Raw genomic sequence first — 24,496 nt, forward strand, 5'->3', positions numbered from 1 at the left:
CAACGATCTGAGAAATTAATTTTTTCTTTCTCTTTCAGCTTCAGGAGAAAATGCAAAACGTTTCAGCTAATCTCAGCTCTCAATTTTTGTCAAGTCTTCAGGTTGTCGTCCCAAACTGACGAGAGATAGCTACACTGTAATTACCGATTCTGGCGATCGCAAGTCCTCTTCGCTGTAGGAGCTCATGAACTCGAGAACACTTGACAGGTTTAATCCTATCCAGCTCCTTTATTAGCTCTGTTCTTGTTCAATTGAGTTGAGTGATAGTAAAGCATCTGAAACCCTAGATAACGAAAAGCTTAATCCAGCTTATGTAAACTGGAAACGAACTGACAAGTTTCTTGTCACTGGCTTCTTGCCTCAATTTCTGAGTGGATGTTCACTCTTGTGCAAAATGTCAGTTTGTGTCTGAAGTATGGTTTAAGCTAGAAGCTGATTTTGTAATGAGTCAAAGGCCAGAGCCTTACATTTGAAGAATTTGCTTCAGATAACTCAAAAAGGCAATTTGAATATTCATGATTACGTTAAGAAAAGAAAGGCATGCTGAAAGCCTGTCTGCGAGTGGTCAAGGATTTCAGATGAAGATTCTTTTCAACATATTTTAGATGGTTTAGGTCCAGAATTTGACGCAGTTGTTGTCAATCTGACCTCCAGAGTAGAATCTAAGGTTGATTTGGTTACTTTGCAAGAGGCTCAGTTTTTGTTGCAAAAATTGAGTTGCGGCTGATAGGTTAATTCTGTGGAGTTTCCTGGTGGTTCGGTCAATGTTGCTTCTCTTGAAAATTCAATGGTGGAAAAAATTCAGTGCCTATCAATGCTAAGGTTTCCTCTGCACCTATTGGTACTTCTAATTTGATCACGAATAATCAGTCTCAACTGCAAGGCTTAACTAATCCTCCATAGGTTCTCAAGTTATCCTCAGTTTAGTTTGAATGATCTGGATCAAACTTTGGAAATTTGTGGAAATTCAAGCCCTTATTACTCCTCATACATACCTGTTTTTTGGGAGAGGCAGAGGAAGAAACAATGGCAGAGGCAAGCCTATTTGTCAAGTTTGCAGTAAGATCGGCCATATAGCGGCTCACTGTTTCACCGCTACAATTCTACTACATGGTGTACCTCCTCAAAGCACATGTCAGGACAGGTGGTTAGTCCAGTTTAGGATTTTGGCACCGATTGGAAATACAGCAGTTATAATAGCCAGACCATAGTTCCATTCTGGAGTCAGATCGTGTTGGTCCACTACGGACCTTGATCCCTCATCTCATCCTTTCCACTTAGTCACAGTCAACACAACATCCATCTGCAGGCCACCATTTTTCTCATCACACAGCAAGTGTTCTGTCCTGTCAGCCAAAACCTCCCCCAATAACTCCAACCCAGCTCCCGCTTTCTTGTTCCACCACACCTTCCCCAACCATTTCCTCCACACTGACTGTTCCAGTTACTGTCGTTGCTCAGCCTGGTACTGGACTCGGAGCTGCCATGTACTCCTGCTCTCCTCTTTCCAGCAGCCCTTGATGGGGTGGCACTCAGGTTGGTCGGTGGTCTTCCCATATCTTCATATGGTCCACTTTAGTCAATTCCTTTACATCTGTGTTTACTATGCGTATGTTGTGTGTGTTCCTAGATACTAATCTTCTTAGTATTCTAGATTCACCTAAAGAAATAATGAACTGTGGAATTTGACTCTGATTGTTGTTTGTTAGGACAAGGCTACCGGCAGTGTTACGCAGGGAGGACTTGGCTGGTCGTACAATTGCACATACCTTCGCTTCTCCTCGGTTCACTTCTGGTGGTCTAGAAAAGTTAACTGCTTTGAGTTCTAGGTTTTGTCAACATTGTCTTCAAATAGCCAGTAGGTATGACTAATCAGTATAGTCATAGGTTGCCCAGTCTATTAGTTCTCTGGATAACTTTCAAGATGCTAATGTCAAGTGTAATAAACTGATTAGCAGTCCAATGAATGCTAGTGTTAATAACTCATAGGATGCAAGTTCACAATTATTTGTAACACTCAAAGTCATATTCATATGCAAATGATTGACTCCTGACTTCATTAATAAAACACAATGTTTAGAACACTCTGGTTTAAATCCTGATAATTCTGAGTCTGATATGTTTTGTTCTACTGCTGCTATTTCTGATGTTTCGATAATTGCGTAATATAATAATACATTCTGATTGGTTGATAATTCTGGCAGAATCTCTGATAATACTTGACCTTGATAATTATTCTAGTCGAACAAAACTAATTCTGATTCTGTCTTGCATGTTGCTTCTGTGGTTACTAATGCACATTCACATCTATGTTGAAAGATAATGAAATTCTATGATTGATGTTAATGCGCAATCTGATCTATGTTGAATGATACTGAAATTATGCTATGCAAAAGCTCTTCTTGTTCACCATTCCAGCCCAGTTTTCAGGCTGTATAATAGGAACAATGCCTGTCCCTTGGCACATCGTTAGGACACCCACATACGATGTATTTGTACTTCCATTCCTCCGACCTTCGACAGTCTACTATCTGTTTGTGATGCTGCAATTAGAGAAATACATAGACCTCCTTCCTGTTCCTCGTAGCTTCCAGCCACTTGAATAGTTTCTGTGACATTGGGGACCAGCACCAGTGCTTCTTGAAGGTTCCATATTCATTCCTTTCATTGATGATACAGTAGGTTTACCTGGTGTTCCCTTAAGAAACAAGCTGAAGTTCGGTCCCCTTTATCAAATTTCACCTTTAGTTGAAAGACAACTTGGTTTAAACTCAAAATCTTACAGTCTGACCAAGGAGGGAATATGGGGTTAATTCCTTATCTTACCACTGCTGGAATCCAACTTAGACATTCTGTGCCTATGTCCCCAATGGGAGTGCGGACACAGCTATAGAGAACAGGTCTGACCTTATTGCGCCTAGCATCTTGCCGTTACATTTTTGGTGGTGTGCCTTTGATTTGCTGTGTTTTTTATAAATGCCTAGGTCCTTTGGTTTGTGTCACCATATCCGGTTCTTACATAGTTCCTGTTTCTGAGTTCTTTGGTTGTGCTTGTTTTCCTTTTTGAGATTTTCATCACAAGTTGAATTTTATTCTTCTAAATGTGTTTCCGGATATAGTTTAGTCATAAAGGGTAATGTCTAGTTTAGAGGGAAAAGTCATTCTCCTGTGTTCAGTTTAATGAACTAGAGTTCCCTTTGCTACTGGTTTTAGTCAACCTGGTTGTAGTTCCTGTCTTCTACTAAAGCAGCCGTACCTCATAGCTCTTCTACTTGTTTTCCTTTTGTTTCTATTCCCTTTTCTAATGGTACACCCAGCAAAGTCTCTCTGCAGTGGATGTTCTGTTCCTAATCCTCTTCACTACTAACAAGTCCACTTCTAGTTCCTCATTTCAGAAAATTAATAACTCTAGTCACAGTCCATCTTTCCTAAAAACATCCTCAAAAACTCCACTAACAACCCTGATACCATACTCTCATTACCTACTCTCATTTCATCTTCTGGTTCAATACATTTCCATTAGAAATAGATTATCTTGCTATCATCTTCCCAATTCACAATTACAAAGCCTTTATACCTCACATTTTCAACAGTCAGCTCAGAAACTCACTGATCACTCTCTTGTTGTTGACTTAACTCTATCACAATGCATTCAATCTGAAATTCCTACCTGTGCCCTGAAATTCTCATAATCAATCTACAACCAGCCTCTGATCACTAATACACATCCTATGCTCACCAGATCCAAAACCAAGCATTTACCCTCAACTCCTACCCTGACCAGGTCTTACCCATTCCATCAGACCTGTTTCAGTAAATGAATACCTGCTCTTGTTGCTTCTGTTAACACAATCACCCCACCAACCAGTCCCTTTCAACCAACACCCCCACCAGAACAAGAATCAGCACCTCAAACACCCTTGCCTAGAGTCTGTCCCAGTAACTAAAACCCTGAATTTACACCTACAAATCAGTCTCTTAACCCTAATACATCCACCACAGTCACCAAGTCTCAAAACAACAACTCAATCTCCACTGCCTTACCCTGGTCAAGTCTTCACACTGTTAAACCTGAACCTGGTACAGTTATTGAAGCTCTTGCTTGTGATGAGTGGAAAAAGGCCATGCAAGTGAGTTCAAGCTCTATTAAGAATGAAACTTGGAGCCTAGTTCCTCGGACTTCTGATGAACATAGTTGGTAATAAGTGGGTGGTTCGAATTAAGTATCATGCGGGGATCTCTCAAAAGTATAAGGCTAGGTTGGTTGCTAAAGGATTTCACAAACTCCTGGTTAGATTATTTGAAACTTTAGCCCCATTGTCAAACTAGTAACAATTCGAATCATTTTCACATTGGCTGTCACTTATGGTTGGGATATACAACAAGTGGATGTGAACAATGCCTTCCTTAATGGTCATTTGAATGAAACAGTCTATATGAGAAAACCAGAAGGGTTTGAAGTCTCTCACTGTCTTCCTATGTTTGTAAACTTCAAGGTCTCTATGGTCTTAAACAAGCCCCACGAGGCTGGTTTGACAAACTAAAACAAGATGGTTCACAAGGGATTTCAGAATCAATATCGATTCCAGCTTGTTCGTTCTCAAGGACAACTCTGAAATTTATATGTTCTATATGTGGATGCATATTAATAACTGGTTCCAGTTCATCTAAATTCAGCAGCTTGTTCATGATTTAAACAGCCAATTTGCCTTAAAAAATCTTGGGGCTGTCACATATTTTTGGGCTTAGAAGCAACCAGGTCAGCTGTAGGTCTACACTTAAAAAATAAATATGTCCATGATTTACTTGTCAAAACCAAGATGCAAGAGGCACATGACTGGCCTACTCCCATGGCAGCAGGCACCAACTATTTGCAGCTGATAGTGAGTTGTTTAAAGGCCCCAGTCTCTATAGAAGTACTATTGGGCTCTACAATATGTTACTTTAACCAGGCCTGATATTAGCTTTACAGTGAATAAACTTAGTCAGTATCTTCGGCTTACTGAACTACAATGGCAGAGCGTGTAAAAGAGTTCTAGGTATCTTAAAGGTACTCAATTCCATGGTGTGCTGTTTAGACCAACAGTCTCTTCTAAGGTTGAATGTTATACCGATTCAGATTGGGGAGGTAATTTAGATGATCGACGGTTACTAGTGGATATTGTGTGTACCTAGGTCCTAATCTGGTTCAATGGAGTTCCGTAAGCAAAAAGTAGTGGCATTATCATCTACAGAGGCTGAATACAAGCACTAGCCCAAACAGCAACTGAATTGGCCTGGTTGGACAGTTTATTTACTGAAAAGGGGTGTCTTTAACACTTGTCCTGTCATTTGGTGTGACAATGTGAGTGCTGGAGCTTTGGCATCAAATCCAGTTTTTCACGCAAGAACAAATATATTGACATTGATACTCACTACATACGTGATCAAGTTCTTGCAAAAAAGGTTATTGTGCAATATGTTCCCACCAAAACTTCAAATTGCTGATATTCTGACAAAAGCACTTTCTATTAGTCAGTTTCAGGTTTTGAAACACAAACTTTGTGTGTTGAGATCCCAAATTCAGAGATTAAAGTTGACAATAGTCCAGGATCATCTTAAATTCTCCAAAAGCAGTGTAAAATTCTGCCAACACTGAAAACAGAAGAATCAGAGAATCTGCTGTATGTTGAACTTCCAGTGTGCTGTTGTTTTGTGATGTTGTTTGTGGGGTGATGAAATGAATGCTAGTAGTAAGAATTGATATTGCAGTATATGCAGAAGCATCAAACATATTGAAATGTTGCTGTGTTACTGTTTTTGAGCAGGTGTGTTTGTGGCATGTTGAGATTTAAGTGTTGAATCGAAGTGTTATGAAGTGATGGTTGCATTATAGTGTATATATGTTGATGCATAGAGATGAGTGCAGAGTGTATGAAGAAGGTGAAGTATTGAATGAGAAGGAGGTGAAAGTGTGAATGTAATATGCTTAGTAAATGCTGGATGTTAGTAGGAATCCAGTAATGTGGTGATGAATTTTATTAAATGCTGCACTGTGATGAGTGCAGAGTGTATGAAGAAGATGAAGTATTGAATGAGAAGGAGGTGAAATGTTGAATGATAATGTTAGTAAATGCTGGATGTTTTGCAGAAGCAGATGCAATCTAGTAAAGTGATGATAAAAATTCAGTAGTAATGTTGGTAAAGTGAATTCTGGATGTGATGTTTGTTGGTAAAGTTGAATTCTGGATGTGATGTTTTTTTTTTGCAAAAGCAGATGCAAGTTGAATTCTGCTTCTTGTGCTGATGAATTTTATTTGAAGTGTGAATATGAGGAGGTGAAGTGCTGAATTCGTGATGATGTTTTTGCAAAAGCAGAAACAATGTGAATTCTGCTTCTAGTATGCAGAAGCAAATGCAGTGTTATTAAAAGTGCAGGAAATGCAGATAAAGTGCAGGAAATGCAGAAAATTTTTTCTGCATTGTATTAACCACAAAAGCAGATGCAATGTTGAATTTTGCTTCTGGTGTGCAGAAACAAATGCAATATTATGAAAGTGCAGGGAATTCTGCTTCTGGTAGCAGAAGCAATGCAGTGTTATTAAAAGTTAGGAAATGCAGAAAAGTTTTTGAAAGCCACAAACTGAAGCCTAGAAGAAAATTCAGTAGAAATGGTGAAGATTCAGTAACCATAGTGCAGTCTGAGGGGGAATGTTAGCCAGACTGAAAAGAGGGCAGTTTCGTAAAACTGCAAATCTACAAAAGAGAGAACGGGTCATTTTGAAAGAGAAAGAAAACTTTACTCTTTAGCTTACGTCTAGCTCAGTTTTATTCTTAACATCAGTTTCTTCTCTCTTCCTCTGTATTAAACAAATGTATTTCTCTGAGAATAATAAGAAAAGATTCATGCATTTTTCAATTTTCTCTCTTTAGTTTTTCAGTTTCACACAATTTCGTGGAAGAAAATTAGACCCAGAGATTTAAATAAATGACATCACAAAATATGTTATCATATAGAACATTTTCATCCAAAAGATAAACGTTATTAGCTAAATCTGTTATTTAACACACAAAATATGACAAGAAGACAAAAAAACCCTTCGTCTTATTTGATTATAAAATAAAAACAAAAACAATAGTGAATACAAAAAGTCCGAATTTTTTTTTTATAAAGATATATATTTGATTAATTTCATTGTATTTCCAATTTTCCCTTTATCTAACAGATTAGTATTTCCAATTTTACGCCTTTATCTATCTGATTAGGTTAACGACGGTATCCTTTGGATGAAAATATCAGTGTATATAATATTGGGCTTGCAATGCCAATTGTTTAGACACTTGGATCTAATTTTTTATGCTAAACCTGAAGGGGGATTATGTTTTACCAGATTATTTAGTATATTTAGTTATTATTCTACCCATTTGGTGATATATGTCTACTTCCAAGTGAAATGGACGTGTTACTATTTTATGAAAATAATTCTTTGATGATTTGCAAATTAAAAGGCTTTGCAATTTTAGTTGATCTGAAGATTAAGAAAGAAAGATCATATATAGCAATCACATATATATAATTACTAAATCCTTAAACTTAACTTATGAGTTGATTGGATTACAATGTTGTATATGGGTTTAACATAGTTGTGTTCAATTTTAACCGAGCATGGACAACTTAGCATAAAGTCTAAGCTCAATTAATATCATTTGTCCTCTCTGATTATAATAAAATATTGGACTAAAATTGACCTCTGAGGCTGAGCTGTGGTTGGTCCAGACCAAGAGTCGTTGATCAGTATTACAAAATTGAACCCTGCCAGATCAGTAAACAAACTAGCTATATCACATATAATGGACAATATTATCTTGAAATTCCTTCTTTTTACTTTCAAGTTGAAAAGATTAGGAAGCCCAATATTCTGCTTGCCCAAGTTGACTAGTATAATATTAATACATCTAATTGTCTAACTCAAGAGATTATGTTGGACTGCTTGACCAATCCTCTGGAATTCAAACACTGTGTTTGGTCTAAAAATCGGTAAGAGAATTCCTGTTGTCCTGATGGCTGCCAATTGAATTTGAACCTATGATCCATGCAACGAAGCTGGTTTATATTTTTTATATATCTTAAAATATATTATTTTCACACAACTACTCCCAATTTGGACTCGCAATCTCTTATTTTCTTATTCTTCATTCTTTCCTAATCCCACCTTTTAGATTGAATATGAGAACCTCCCTCGTTGTTTCCGAGCAGGAATAATCCTTTGTTTGAAATTAGAAAGTATGAATTCTTACCTTGGGTTTGAATGGTGTTAAATTCCAATAAACATAGTCAAAGGAAACCCATCTCACGGTGTACTTACCAAACAAGCTCCCCTATAAATACCACATTAGATTCTCTTCGCTCATATCACCTTAAACATAACCTTTTGCTTCCTTGCTACACCGACGACCTCGTAAAGTTTCTCTCTCCCCAGCTATCACGTAAAATGACAACTATACTAAAATCTCTCAGCTTACTTTTGCTTCTTCAATTGCTAAACTCCATTTTCATTGAGACTGAAGCCCGTCCCTTCATTTCATGTTGCCACGGAACTCTCCAGAGAAGTAGTTGATGGTTTTTCGATGGGTTAGCTCTGGAGCAATCAAGCAATCTGGGCGAGTCCTGGTCAGGGACACAAGTACATTGACAGTCATACTTTAGGAGGCATTAAGGAGTCGGGTCCGAGCCCTGGTGTCGGTCACAAGTTCACTGAAACTCCTAATCTAGGAGGCATAAACAGTCGGGTCCAAGCCCTGGCCAAGACACAAGTTCATTGATGGTAATACTCTTGGAAGCATTAAGGACTCGGGTCCCAGCAGCCGTGGCGAGGGACACAAGTTCGTTGATAATCACACTCTTGGAGGCATTAAGCGTCGGGTCCCAGCGGCCCTGGCGAGGGACACAAGTTCGTTGATAGTCACACTTGGAGGCATTAAGGACTCGGGTCCCAGCAGCCCGGGAAGGGACACAAGTTTGTTGACAATCCTATTCTAGGAAGCATTAAGCAGTCGGGTCCCAGCCTGGCGCGGGACACTAAAGTGCCATCGGAGAAAGAGGAAGCATTCGTTCGTAGAAAACTGATCTAATATATTCATTTTTCTTCTCATTTGTTGTTTGTTCATAATTTATCATATTCATATTTTTTGTTTTGTTCAACATCCTATTAGTAGAAACAATAATGTTAAGGATGATCATACAATCAATCTACTATATAGACTTAAGATGTTAATATGTATACATATAGAATTAATGTTTACTTTGTTTTCAATAAAATTCTTATATACCTAATACCTTTGTCTCAACTCTCGAGTGACATAAGAGGCCCTGGCCGGTGAACATTTGTGCGGTCAATGCTTACAAATCTCACGAGAAAGAATTAATATGTAAGATCAGTGCTTGGTCAAATTAATTCTCATAATACCCCGTGTGAAATTAAATGGAAAACAGAACAACTACCATGATCAAATATATCTATGTGATTCAATCTAATTGTCTTATGATGCAATTAATATTCGGATACATAGAATATAATAAATTATATCAAAACGAAAAAAAAAAAAAAACTTTGACGTCCATAATATTCTATTGTACATATATAACATAGAATTTTAATCTGTAAATCGTTATCAAATTGCTTTGGTGCTATTAGATATAATTTGGATAAAATCTGCAGAAACCTAATTGCTTTGCCTTGGGTTATATTATCATCGTTGATGATGATTCAATTAATAACTTCATTCATCTTGTACGTGTAAAACCTAAAACAAGAGGCAGCATAATTTAAGGTATTAAGCAGCTTTAATGTGTTGCTCAAAGTCAAAGGGGTGGCAGCAGCCACAGTGTCAGGTATTTGCATGGGCATGCGGCACCGACGCGTAGTAGAAACTAGAAAGAAGAGACATATTCTTTCTTTCGTCGGTCCATATTACGTCCTTGTCTGCCGCTTAAATCTACAAATCAAAATTTGACTAAGAGCTGTGCCAAATTTCTCAAGTCAATCAAAGCCTACCCGTGGGCCATTTGAAAGATATTAACCTATTAATTTGTCCATTTCTCAGTCTCAATCTTCTAGACTATTATATCTAACCTATATTAGTCAATCTATATATCTACCTATATTGTCAATCTTATTAATTTTCCTAAGATTTAATTTAATTAAATTATATAACCTCTTTAGTTTTCATTTTTTTCAATTCAAACAATTTCCAGTATTTAAAAATATAAAGAAACTTTACTAAAATTTGCTGAAAAATAGATATATTATTGAATTTTGATAAACTTTATCAAAACTGCATGCACAATTAATTTTCAAATCACAGGAATTTTTGTTCGAAAGTATTGTGAAGCCAAAAACGGAGCCGTTTCACTTAAGTATATACAAGTCAAAACGGGTGCGTTTTGCTTAAGACCATTACCAAGTTTCAGCCATCAGATCAAGACAGATCCAAGGGCTGAGATTGCTGATGCAACCGTATATAAAGAAGAGCAACAGTGATACCTGAGAGAACGCATGTTTGTTAATCGGTGTATTAGGGTTGCAAAAGGGGATAAACACGGGCTAGGTTTGTTGCTGAATCTTTCTGGGTTAATCTGGGTTGAGTGAGGAGGGTTGCGGTTCCCCAGAGGCTGGTATTTGTCCTCTGTTTCTTGCAGATTATTGAGAGGTTCTTGAGTGATTAGGCGTGGTGGGTGTTAGTCTGTTTAAGGCAGATTTGTAATCGTGTTCTCTTGTAATTGTGACTATCTATTAGTGCTGTGGGCTTCCATATTCGGAGGATCAACGTGGATGTAGTCTATCAAATTGGATAGACGAACCACGGTAAAAAATGTGCCTTGTGTTGTTGTGTGTGATTCTCTTGATCTTTAACCTGTGTGTGGTTTTGTGTTGCGATTTGCTTATTAGGCTTAGTTTATAACAGTGGTATCAGAGCTGATAAGTTCTAAGGGTTTAGGGTTAGAAATCGTTTGGTCTTCGTACAAATTCTAAATTAGGTTGGTCAGATTTGGGGGTTTTTTCGATTTCAAGATTCAGATCGTTAGGACTTCAGATCTTGCTAAGTCTTGGGGCTAATCATGAGATTAAGTTACAAACACAAGGGATCGACGAATTCGTACAAATTCTAAAATTAGGGTTTGTCAGATTGGGGGTTTTTCGAATTAAAGGCTTATAGGGCTTTAGGGTTGTCGAATAGTCCTTGAATCAGGTCGAATTGGTTAGTCTGAGTCACAAACAAGTCAGAGGAGAAACTTGGGTATTGTTTAAGGGGCTGTAGTAGTCTTGTCACTTCAGTCTTTGTTTGTGTCTGCCTGTGTGTGACAGTTTAAGGGTATTTAGGCTGGAACACCAGTAACTGCCTTAAAAACTGCTTGGCAGAAATTGGCGAATTCTGGTATAACAACGCCACGTACCCTTGACTGTTCTATCCTAGTACTACAATACAATGAGCATACTCGTATGGAGATCACCCAATATGATGGGAAGATCGATTTTATACATGGAAAAAGAAGATGAAGCCCTTCTTGCAAATAAAGTCGGGCTTGCCCTAGAAAAGGATGCCACCAAGTGGTCTGAAGAGAAACTGAAAAAGAAGGCAGAAGTGGATGAGGAGGCCTACAATCTTATCATAATGAATCTGTCCGATGCAGTCCTGCGAAAGGTTGATGGCATGGAAAACACACTACACTCTGGGGTAAACTCGAATCCCTTTATTCCTACAGTCTGCACCAAACTTAGCATTTCTTAAAGGAGCCTTGTTTCTTATAAGATGGATGTTACTAAGTCTGTAGAAGGAAACCTTGATGAGTTTTTAAGATCTTAGTATTGAAGGTACGATCAGGAGTTGGGTGACTCCAGTCTGGCAATGATATTGTTAAATTCATGCCTGATGAGTACTTAGTGGTGAAGAATGCTCTACAATACACTGGGACAGTTCCCCGTGTTGACCTGATATAGCATGTCTAATCTAGGGAATTGGAGTTGAAAATAAAGAAAAGGAATGGCAATAACCGTTGTCAAGGTAGATCAGATCCAGGTCATCAGGAAGGGATAGCAATAAGAATTTCAACAAACATAAACCTAGGGCTAAGAAAAAGGGGAGAGATAACAAGTCTAAGGAGAAACTAGGAAGTGTTTCCACTGTAATAAACCTGGCCACCTAGAAGAATGCTATGAGTGGATAAAGAAACAAAAACAGCAAAATACAGAGAGTAACCTTAGCTAGCATAGCACTGGCATTGAAGTTCAGAAGCCCTCACTATTCAAACCATGCTAGCAGAAGGAATGGGTCCTAGATTCATGGTGCACATTATATGTCCCAACACCCAATGGTCCAGAACTTTAGGAAGGGAGAGTTAGAAACTGTCTTCATGGGCAATAATCACTCTTGTAAGGTTCAAGGCATAGGAAACATAACCATTAGGTTGAAAATGGCAAAATCATAATGCTAACCAGAGTGAGGTATATACCTGACCTCAAAAGAAACCGATCTCTTTGGGAACTTTGGAAGAAGCTGGATGTAGTTAGGCAGAAAAGGGATCCATAGTGGTGTACAAGAATAATGAAATACTACTTGAAGGGGGCAAACAAAATGGGCTGTACATTCTGTGTGGTCAACATGTGCACTCACTGTAAAGTCGCAATATCTACCAATGACTGTGCAGAGAAATGGCATTGAGACTTGGCCACATAGGCCAAAAAGGTTAGACAGTGTTAAGCCAACATGGGTACTTTGGTAAGGAATCAATATCTGATTTAACTTTGTGAAGTTTGTGTGTTGGGAAAACAGCACAGAATGAGTTTCCAAAAGGGGACTCATCTGGTGAAAAAGGGTTAGACTATGTTCATGCAGACCTGTGGGGTCCTGAAAGGGTTAGAACACATGGAGGGAATTGTTATTTCCTCTCCATTGTGGATGACTATAGCAGAAGGTATAGGTGTACCTACTTAGGTCTAAGATGAAGCCTTAACCAAGTTTAAAGGCTGGAAAAAATGGTTGAAAACCAAGTTAACAGGAAGGTAAAAACCCTTAGGACTGATAATGGCCTGGAATTCTGTAATCAGGACTTTGACTCTTATTGTGTGGAAGAGGGAATCTTGAGGCTAGGACTGTTAGGGGAACCCCTCAGCAAAATGAGTTGCCGAGAGAATGAACAGAACCCTTCTGAAAGGGTTAGATGTCTTTATTCACAGGGTCTACCAAAAACTTTTTGGGGGGAAGCCTTAGGCACAGCAGCTTACCTTATAAATAGAAGCCCTTCTAGCTCAATAGACTTTAAGTGCCCTGAAGAGAAGTGGTCTGAAAGGAGACCATCTCTTGAACACCTAAGAGTCTTGGATGTGTAGCATATGCACATACCAGAGATGGAAAGTTGAACCAAGATCCCTCAAGTGTGTCTTCTTAGGATATCAAGAGGGAACAAGGGCTATAGGCTGTGGCAAAGGGATGCCCCAGGGTCAGGGTAATTGTTAGTAGGGATGTGATTTTCAATGAAACAGTTTTCTCTTGCAAATCTGGTACTAACAGTGCAGGTAGCTCCAAGAAGAGTCTGAAACCCTCAGGGCAAACTGGGACAACTAAACCTCAAACTAACCCGATCAATACACCCCAAATAAATGATACTGACCCTGTTGAAGATCAACCACAACAAAATCAAGAGCAGGAGGGTGCAGATTACCCTACTGACAATGCTGAAGAGGATCAGCAGGACAACCTGGCCCAATACCAGTTAGCCAGGGACAGAGTCAGAAGGGAAACAGACCCCTGCAAGGTACAGTTATGCTGACCTGATTTATACAGCACTCTAGCTGGGGCAGAAATACATCGATCAAAACCAAATACCTATGATGAAGCATGAGTTCAAGGATAGAAGAGATTGGTTGGCTGCTATGGAGGAAGAGAAGAGTCATTGCACTCAAACAAAACCTGGACACTGGTTCCAAAGCCAAAGAATCAGAAATTGGTTGAATGCAGATGGTTGTACAAACTGAAAGAAGGGATAAAGAGTCTGACCCACCAAGATTCAAAGCAAGGTTGTGGCTAAGGGCTACACTCAAAGAGCAGGTATTGATTCACTGAAATATTTTCCAGTAGTTAAATTGAAAACAATTAGACTCATGCTAGCAATTGTAGTTCAACATGATTTAGAGATAGAACAATTGGATGTTAAAACTGCTTTCTTGCATGGTGAGTTGGATGAGAAAATATTCATGAGTCAACCTGTAGGCTTTAAAGACAGAAAAAATGCCTGATTATGTATGCTTGCTTAATAAATCTCTGTATGGACTTAAACAGCCCCCTAGACAGTGGTACAAGAGATTTGATGCATTCATAATAGGAAATGGATTCACTAGAAGCATGTATGATAACGTGTCTACTTTGCCTGTATGAATAACTACCAATCACCTTTGCTATATGTAGATGACATGTTAATAATTAGCAAGTCCATGTCTCAATTAATGCATTAAAGGCCAAATTGAATACTGAATTTGATATGAAGGACTTAGGGAAGGCAAAGAAAATACTAGGATGATGATTGATAGAAAGAAGTGCACATACTCTTAAACTGCATCAGTCCTCATACTTACAAAAAAAATAGTGTTAAAATTTGGACTGAATGAATCCAAGGCAGTGACAATGCCCTTAGCAAACCATTTCATACTTAGTAAGCACAGTCCCCAAAAACAGAGTCAGAAAGATTGAAAATGGAGAATGTCCCTTACTTATGCCATAGGTTCTTTAATGTATTCCATGATATCCACCAGACCTGATCTAGCATATGCAATATCATATTAAGCAGATTCATGCAAACCCTGGAACTGAACACTGGAATGCATTAAAATGGTTGATGAGATTATTAATGGTACTGTTCAAATTGGTTTAATGTTCTGTAAAAGATATGCACACTTGATCTGGTGGGGTATGTAGATGCAGATTTTGCAGGTGATAGAGACTCTAGGAAGTCCACTACTGCCTACTACTTCACACTGGGAGGCAACTGTGTTAGTTGGAAAGCTCAGTTGCAACCTCTGGTTGCATTATCCACTACTGAAGCTGAGTAGTAGCAGTTTCAGTACATTCAAGGAAGCAACATGGTTGCAAGGAATCCTTAAAGAAGCTGATCTGTTGAATGGCACAGCAACAGTCTACTCTGATAGTCAAGTGCCCCACTTGAGCAAGAACCCAGTGTATCACGAACGAACTAAACATGTGGATGTAAGGCATCACTATGTCAAAGACCTGATTGCAAAGGGAGAGATAAATCTGTTGAAGGTACCCACTGAAGACAATCCAGCGGACATGGGAACAAAAGTGGTGACCACGCAAAGTTCAAGCATTGCTTGAACCTGCTTCATATTAAGTAAATACTGTCTCAAGGCTGAGAAGAAATACAAGATAGCATGCACTAAAAGGAATGAAGTTGGCTTCAAGGTGGAGACTGAAGTATTGTGAAGCCAAAACGGAGCCATTTCATTAAGTATATACAAGTCAAAACGGGGTCGTTTTGCTTAAGACCGTTACCAAGTTTCAGCCATCAGATCAAGACAGATCCAAGGGCTGAGAATTGCTGATGCAACCGTATATAAAGAAGAGCAACAGTGATACCTGAGAAGAACGCGTGTTTTTGTTAATCGGTGTATTAGGGTTTGCAAAGAGGGATAAACACTCGGCTAGGTTTGTTGCTGAATCTTTCTGGGTTAATCTGGGTTGTGAGAGAGGGTTGCGTTTCCTTCCAGAGGCTGGTATTTGTCCTCTGTTTCTTGCAGATTATTGAGAGGTTCTTGAGTGATTAGGCGTGGTGGGTGTTAGTCTGTTTAAGGCAGAATTGTAATCGTGTTCTTCTTGTAATGTTGACTATCTCATTAGTGCTGTGGGCTTCCATATTCGGAGCTCAACGTGGATGTAGTCTATCCAAGATTGGATAGACGAACCACGGTAAAAATTGTGCCTGTGTTTTGTGTGTGATTCTCTTGATCTTTAACCTTGTGTGTGTTGTTTGTGTTGCGAATTTGCTTATTAGGTTAGGTTATAACATGTTCATTCAAGAAAGAACAGAAGCGGAACCAGATTTTTCCATTTTTTTTAAATAATTATGAATATAAAAATATTTGGAGTACTCCAAGTTAGTTTTAGATTTACCAAATTTTATTGGTTTTTTTTTTTTTTTAATCAAATTCATTATACATACAATCAACAAAAAGCTCGATAAAAAACACCATACTGCATACTTCTGTTGATCGTTCGGTTCTACTTGAAATCATGCCATATGAGGATTAGTGTCCATGCATGACCCATAGTATTGTACCATAGATCATAACTCTCCAATATTAGTAGAAAATAGTCAAAAAAAAGTACGGACATTCCAGAGAAGAAGAGGCTGAAGATCCAAAAAAACTCACCATTGCTTTGCTATCCTCAGAAAAATGAAGTCAACGCCTAAGATTGCACTAATTTTTTTCATTCTAATTTGATAATGACTCAAGTACTGCAAATTTGCTTCTCAACTATCTAAATTTAGACTATTTAGTGAAGCATTGATCGTTAAAGGTACAGTATACTTTTAAAAAATTGTTTATACTTATTATTCTTTTTATTGGATATCAAATTAATTTTTGTTTGAGTTAAGAGTTGTCAACTTGTTATATGAATATTGTATTTCATTTGATTTGTAGATTTCTGCCTTGCATGGTCCTCTAAAGTTGACCGACCCAGCCGTTTCACCGCCGGCACCAACCGATATCTTATTTATTAATTGTTGGAGTCGGTGCCGAGACCTCCGATACTTGGGTGCCTGCCTTCAGATTTCACCAATTGGTAAAACTTTATGGCTTCGATAGATTGGTTGTATTTTTTGAGTTTAATCTCCATATTGTTAACTTATATCCTTATTTAATTTTTTATTTTCAACTTTTCATTTATTCATTACCACATCAATTCATATACAAATATTAAATTTGTATAAAAGTGAATGTTAACAATTTCACGAGCTAAGAACAGTGCATTCTCAGAAACAAAAGTATCGGAACGTGAAACCATAAAGGTGTGTGTTTCCCAGAGCCTCTGCTTTTTATTCTTGTGAATCACACTTACATTTCCTTTTCGTTGTGATGGTAAAATACGTAGTGTGACAGCTTATTTCAAGTTAACGGGAGCAAAAATTCATCAGTATCTGATGCATGCATCAAAGCCTTTGGTCAAGGAAATCTCAAGTGTAAGGATTGTCCAAAGAGAAATGACGCTGTAGAAGAAGATGAGACAAAGGTAGGGGTTTTTATAAGGCTATCATCTTTGGTGCCACTACGGGAAAAAAAAAAGAAAAAAAAAAAGCTTTAGGAGAATATCAATTTATACATATATTTATGTTGACGCTTGATTTTGGACGCCAATTACTCACACCTGAGAAGTACTAAGCGGACTTAGGAATCACACGTGATGGATCCATGAGATTTGAATATGGAGCTGAGATTATATATTTTGTAGAAAAATAAATAAAAGATTGACAAGAGGGGATTTTTATAGTGGTTCGGATGCTCAACAAGCGACTCCTACATCCACTGTTATTTCTATGATATTGCCCAGTGTTGACTATAAAAGTGAAAAGACAAAAATAGACATTTGCATTGCCTGATACGCTGCCGTTTCTTGTAAAACTGATTACTGTGAAATCAGTTTGTGCAGCAGCTTAATATGAAGCTATACTCTCAACTTTACTCTTTAATAATGAAAACAGTACATTCACACTCTTCTTTCTATTCGGTACTCTGCACTTTCTGCTCTGTTTTTTTTTTTTTTTTTTTTTTTTTTTTTTGCGTTTCCTTTCGTGGTATCAGAGCCACTGACTTGCGTCAATGGCAAACACCTCTCATTCACTCAACAATTCTAACGAAATGTTGAAGCAATCAACTAATCAAACTACATCAGCTCCAGCACTAAGTTTGCAGGTAATCAGTCCAAAGCTCACGCAAAATAACTATCGCTTTTGGAGTTCTCAAGTCATATCTACTGTTGGCTCATACAAGCTTGAAGATCACCTTCTCGGTAGAGTTCCTTGTCCTTCCCCTCTATTAATTTCTGATTCTCAGATTGAACATGACTTAGGTCAAATAGGGAATACTGTTAAAGTTAGTAATGTCTCTGTTGATGAGAAACTAAATCCTGCTTATATAATGTGGAAGAGAACCGACAAGTTCTTGGTTAGTTGGCTCTTGGCGTCAATTTTAGAGAGCATGTTTGGTAATGTTTCAAAATGTAGAAGTTCTACTAAAATTTGGTTAGCTCTAGAAAATGAATTCGTTACTAACTCCAAAGCAAGAGCTCTGCACCTTAAGAATTTGCTCCAAACAACGCAAAAAGGCAATCTAAGTATAGGTGACTATGTTAAGAAAATGCGAGAGATTGCTGAAAGTTTGTCCGCAAGTGGACTTGTTATAGCTGATGAGGACTTATTACAGTATGTAATTGATGGTCTTGGACCAGAGTTTGATCCTGTTGTAGTGAATTTGACCTCCAGAATTGAGTCAAAATTTGACTCTGTTACACTGTAAGAAGCACAGTTTTTGCTTCAAAAGTATGAGATTCGTCTTGAAAAATTCAACTCGGTTGATCTCTACAATTGTTCTGCTAATATAGCCTCTACTGGTAACTCAAATAATAACGCAAATTTGCCTCTCTAAGCTGAGTTAGTGAATCAACAACAGTCTGCCAAAACTTTTGGTTCTACCTATAATACTGCACCCTCTCTGATATCTTTAGGCAACCCACACTATCCTCAACCTCCTATCATACCTTCTCAACCATACAACCAACCTGTTCCTCACAACAGACCTCCTGTGTTTGGAATGACCTATGGTCGAGGAAGGGGTAGGAATACTGGAAGAGGAAGACTGATTTGTCAATTATGTAATAAGGGAGGCCACTCAGCAGGACAATGTTATCATCGGTATAACTCTGCTTATACTGGAGCAATACAACCCTCTTTTGGTAATGCAGCTTCTCACTATGAAGATTCTTACACTGGTTCAGTTCCTTTTAATAGTAATGGTGGAACTCATTTTTCTTATCCTGGTTCCGCTAACTTCAATGGTTCTAGTGGAGTTCAAATGCCCTTTAACGGCTTTGATCCTGTTAATGGCAATGGTTCTGGTCAGTTTAATGGTACTAGTGGTGTTTACAATCAGTCAACTGGTACTCAACAAGCACACAATATACCGTATGGAGCTCAGACTGTTGTTCACCCTTCTTCTAGTGCTGTCAACACCTCTGCTCTTGGAGTTCCTAGCCAACAACCTACTAGTTCAAGTCAAGCTCATTTTGCATCTGCTGGATCTTCAACTTACTGAAATTCTGTTGGCACACCGTCTGTACAACATACCAACACAGCAGCAACACTTCCCACGCAGCAGAATTAGCAGTTCACTCTTGCAACATCACTAACCCCAATAGATCCAGTGTGGTATATGGACTCTGGGGCTACTGATCATGTCACTGTAGACTTGAATCACCTGCATATTAGTAAGAACTACAATGGAGGTGATCAACTTCAGGTTGGGAGTGGTGATTACCTTAACATCTCTCATACAGGTCATACTTTTATTCCTAGTAATCTGCACTCTAAATGCTTGCATCTCAAAAATATTCTTTGTGTCCCTAAAATCACAAAAAATCTGTTAAGCATATCCAAGTTTACCAAAGATAACAATGTGATAGTTGAATTTGATGCTAATTGTTGTATTGTAAAGGACAAGTCCACAGGAGCCATGCTGCTGCAAGGGGACCTTAAAGGTGGCTTGTACCAGCTGAATTCACTTCCTATTCAGACCTTCTCCAGCCCTTCCGTGACTAACAGTCAAATTTCTTCTCAACTAGCCTCTGTCACCTCTGTTGCCAATATCAAACCAGTCCATTCTAATTCTCAGAATCATTCCATGAACTGTAACAAGAAAATAAGTTCCTTAGAGTCAAATAGTTGTCCTGAAAGTTCTTCTAATGTTTCATCTGTCGTGTTGAATAATGAAGACTATTATCAACCTATATTGAGTGAGTCATGTGTCACCAATTGTTCTCAATGTATACCTTCTATTGATAATAAAACGAAGGATGATAGCACTATGATTTTTAATAATACTACTGCATCTGGTTGTTCACAAGCTTCTGCTCATGATATTTCCATGTGTTCAAATTCTGATGCTTCTATAAATAAGAATGTTTTTACGACATCTGCTCATTCGCATACTGCTAAATTATATACAAATGACATGGCTACATCTGATCATTCATATACTGCTCTTCCACATACTAATAACATGTCTTGTCTAATGGCCAACACTCATCACTCTGATTATAGTCTATGGCATAAACGGTTAGGACACCCGAATTCCAAAATCCAGCAACAAGTTTTATCAAACCTACATATCAAATTTCCCTCCAATTTAAACACCTCATCTAGTTCTAGTCTTACCTTTTGTGATGCTTGCCAATTAGGCAAATTGCATCAAAACAGTTTTCCCACTTCACAGTCTCATGTTACTGCCCCTTTAGAGTTAATACATAGTGATGTCTGGGGTCCAGCTCCTTGCACTTCTGTTGAAGGTTTTAGATACTACATTCAGTTCCTAGATGACTACAGTAGGTTTACATGGCTATTCCCTCTCAAAACTAAAGTTGAAGTAAGGTCAGTTTTCATCAAATTCCATCATCTTGCTGAAAGACAATTTGATTGTAAAATTAAAAACTTGCAATCTGACCAAGGAGGTGAATATAAGGCTCTTCTTCCATACTTGACTGAACAAGGTATTCAAGTTAGATACTCATGTGCATATGTTCATCAACAAAATGGTAGGAGTGAAAGAAAGCATAGACATATTGTAGAGTCAGGTCTTACACTTCTTGCTCATGCATCCATACCTTTGACATTTTGGTGGTTTGCTTTTGAGATAGCTGTTTATCTCATAAACAGAATGCCTACTGCCACTCTTAATAACATTTCACCCTATCAAGCATTATTTCATCAAGTTCCTGTTTATAATAGCTTAAGAGTTTTTGGATGTTCATGTTTTCCTTACCTTAGGAGCTATAACAAGCACAAGTTTGATTTTCATACGGTTAAGTGTACTTTTGTAGGCTATAGTTTAATTCACAAAGGGTATAAGTGTTTAAAATCTGATGGACAGGTTGTAATTACTCCTAATGTTCGTTTTAATGAGTTTGAGTTTCCCTTTGCCCTCACCAATTCAAGTTCTTCATCTCAAACTCAGTCCTCCACCCTTGACACTCAAACCACGACAGTTTCAGTTTTTCCTCCTGTAGTTACTACCAATTCTTTTCAACCATCAGCTGGCACATCTTCACCTGCGGTCCCTTGCTCCATGGACAAGTCCTGCACAGCTCATGCAACAACTGGTAAGAATTTTTCCCCTCACATTATGGTATCCACTGAAACCACTCAACAACATCCTCCCTATACCACTAATCCAAATACTACAGCACACACTACAATCTCATCTTCACAACCTTGTCACCTTATAGTTAATCTCACACCTTCTCACTTCCCTGACACAACAGCTACCTCTTCTTGTCCTAAAACTCATGTGCAATCTTTAGATAATCCAACCAGGAGTTTTTCTCCTACCAGTAATTTTTCTCCCAGTAGTCCTTCTCCAACTGCCACACTAAATATTGCCCCTACACACAACTACTCATCAATCTCACTGTGTCCAAATCAGCCTATAAACACTGATACCTTATCTAAGTCACCTTGTCAGCTTGTAATTGACCTTACTGGCTCCCAGTTCCCTGATATAGCAAGCGGTTTGAGTCTTAACAGTTCACATGATCAGCCCTCAGTTAGTACAGATGCCTTGGATAATTCTTCTGCCATTTCTCATGCTGCTGTGACATCTACAAACATACATCCTATGATTACAAGAGCTAAATCAGCTATTGGATTACAACTGGTAACTCCCACTTCAGATGACATTCATCTTGCTTACTTAGTTGGTGGTTCTGAAGTTACTGAAACAAAATCCAAAGCAGTGTCTGATGTTCTTGCTGGGTGTTCAACTACTGAACAGAAAAACAAGTCAGTGTCTAATGTACTTAATGAGTGTAAAGCTGCTGAACAGAAAATTAAGTCAGTTTCTGATGTAACTACTGAGTGTAAAGCTGCTGAACAGAAAATAAAGTCAGTTTCTGATGTAACTGCTGAGTGTAAAGCTGTTGAACAGAAAATTAAGTCAGTTTCTGATGTAACTACTGAGTGTAAAACTGCTGAACAGATTTTTCAGTCAGTTTCTGGTATATTTAGTAATCAGTATCAATTGGTTTCTTCCAATCCAGATGACACTCATCTAGCTTACTTAGTTGGTGGGCCTGAAGTTCCTGAACCAGAACCCAAGTCAGTTTCTGATGCACTTAGTAGTAAAAATTGGAAGGCTGCTATGCAAAGTGAATTTGAGGCCTTGGTTAAGAATCACACTTGGTCTCTTGTTCAATCATCTGTTGATATGAACATAGTGAGAAATAAGTGGGTATTTATGTTCAATGTTGATGGCTCCTGGCAAAAGTATAAAGCCAGATTGGTAGCCCAAGGCTTCTAGCAAACTCCTGGACTGGATTACTTTGAGACGTTTAGTCCAGTGATCAAACCGTCAACTATAAGAATCATTCTAACCATTGCAGTTACAAATGGCTGGGATATCCAACAGATTGACGTTAACAATGCATTTTTAAATGGGGTACTAACAGAAAATGTTTTTATGCAGCAACCTTCAGGCTTTGAAGATCAATCTTTTCCAAAGGTTGTTTGTAAGTTAAATAAGGCCTTATATGGCCTTAAGCAGGCTCCTAGAGCATGGTTTGAAAAGTTGAAATCTGCTCTTCAGCAAAAAGGGTTCCAAAACTCTGTTTCAGACTCAAGTCTCTTCACTCTTCAACAAGGTTCAGGTTCTATCTATGTTCTTGTGTATGTTGATGACATACTAATCACTGGTTCAGATGTAATGTTTATCAATCAGTTGATGAAAGATCTTAACAATGATTTTGCTTTGAAGACTCTTGGATCACTCAAATACTTTCTCGGTTTAGAAGTAACTAGGACATCTGCTGGTCTTCACCTGAAGTAGTCCAAATATGTTGCTGATCTTCTTATTAAAACCAAGATGATGGAAGCCCATGCTTGTTCTACTCCCATGAATGTTGGGATAAAATTGAGCTCAACCGATAGTGAACTATTTCAGAATCCTAGTTTATATAGGAGTACGATTGGTGCATTACAATATTTGACTCTTACAAGACCTGATCTAAGCTTCACTGTGAATAAGTTGAGTCAGTTTTTACAAGCTCCCACTGAACTTCACTGGCAAGCTTGCAAGAGGGTGCTACGATATGTAAAAGGTACTATCCACTATGGGTTAGTTTTCAAACCAGCAAAAGCATTACATGTTGAATGCTATGCTGATGCTGATTGGGGTGGAAATCTTGAAGATCGAAGATCAACTAGTGGTTATTGTGTTTATCTAGGACCAAATTTGATTCAATGGAGTTCTAGAAAACAGAAAGTTATTGCTCTTTCCTCCACTGAAGTTGAATATAGAGCTCTAGTCCATACGGCAACAGAGGTAGCTCGGTTGGAGAGCTTGTTTACTGAATTAGGCTTGGTTTTTCATACTACTCCAGTTATTTGGTGCGATAATGTTAGTGCTGGAGCCCTTGTGTCTAATCCTGTGTTTCATGCCAGGACTAAACATATTGAAATTGATGCTCATTATATTCGGGAGCAAGTTTTAGCCAAAAAGGTGGCCATTCAATATGTTCCTTCCAAATTACAAATAGCTAATGTTCTTACAAAGGCTTTATCAGTGAGTCAATTCACTGTTTTAAGGAAGAAGCTGAATGTCACCATACTTGGTGAAGACAGCAGCTAAGAAGCAATTTTAGTATTATGTTGTTCTGTACTAGTTGAAGTTAGTGATGGAATGCTTGTTGTGTTATTTGAAGGGTTATGTAGATTCTGTGATTGCTGCAGTTTGTATGTGCTGGTTGCTTTATGGAGTGTTTGTGAAAGTACTGAAGTGTTATACAGTTTAGTGATGAAATGCTTGCTATGTTAGTTGAAGGGTTGTGTAGATTCTGTGATTGCTGCAGCTTGTATGTGCTGGTTGAGTTTTTTTTTTTTTTTTTTTTTTTTTTTTTGTTCTATGAAGTTCTGTGTTGGTTGAGGTTCTATGCAGTAATGTGCTGCTGAAGAAGTGTTATGCTGAGTTGCTGTATAGTGTTATTCTGCTGTAAATCCTTTGAAGTGTTGAGAGTTTTACAGTGCTGAAGTTTTTCTGGAATAATGGTTGAGGGAGCATATTGAAGTACAAGAAGGATGAAAGAAGCTGAATTTTTTTTTTTTTCTGCAGTTATGTTTGAGTAAGCATATTGAAGTACAAGAAGGATGGAAGAAATTTGTTGAAGCATATAAGAAAAGATGTTG

General features: G+C 38.2%; 1 protein-coding gene across 1 annotated transcript; it reads left to right on the plus strand.

Annotated features, from left to right (window-relative positions):
• The first annotated feature begins 23,177 nt into the window (after positions 1 to 23,177).
• LOC116111576 (secreted RxLR effector protein 161-like) lies at positions 23,178 to 23,942 on the plus strand. The gene has a single exon (XM_031397740.1). The coding sequence runs from the start codon at positions 23,178 to 23,180 to the stop codon at positions 23,940 to 23,942; it is 765 nt and encodes a 254-aa protein (XP_031253600.1).
• The last annotated feature ends 554 nt before the right edge of the window (positions 23,943 to 24,496 follow it).

This window comes from Pistacia vera, unplaced genomic scaffold (assembly GCF_008641045.1).
Source record: "Pistacia vera cultivar Batoury unplaced genomic scaffold, PisVer_v2 Contig645, whole genome shotgun sequence".
Taxonomy (NCBI): Eukaryota; Viridiplantae; Streptophyta; class Magnoliopsida; order Sapindales; family Anacardiaceae; genus Pistacia; species Pistacia vera.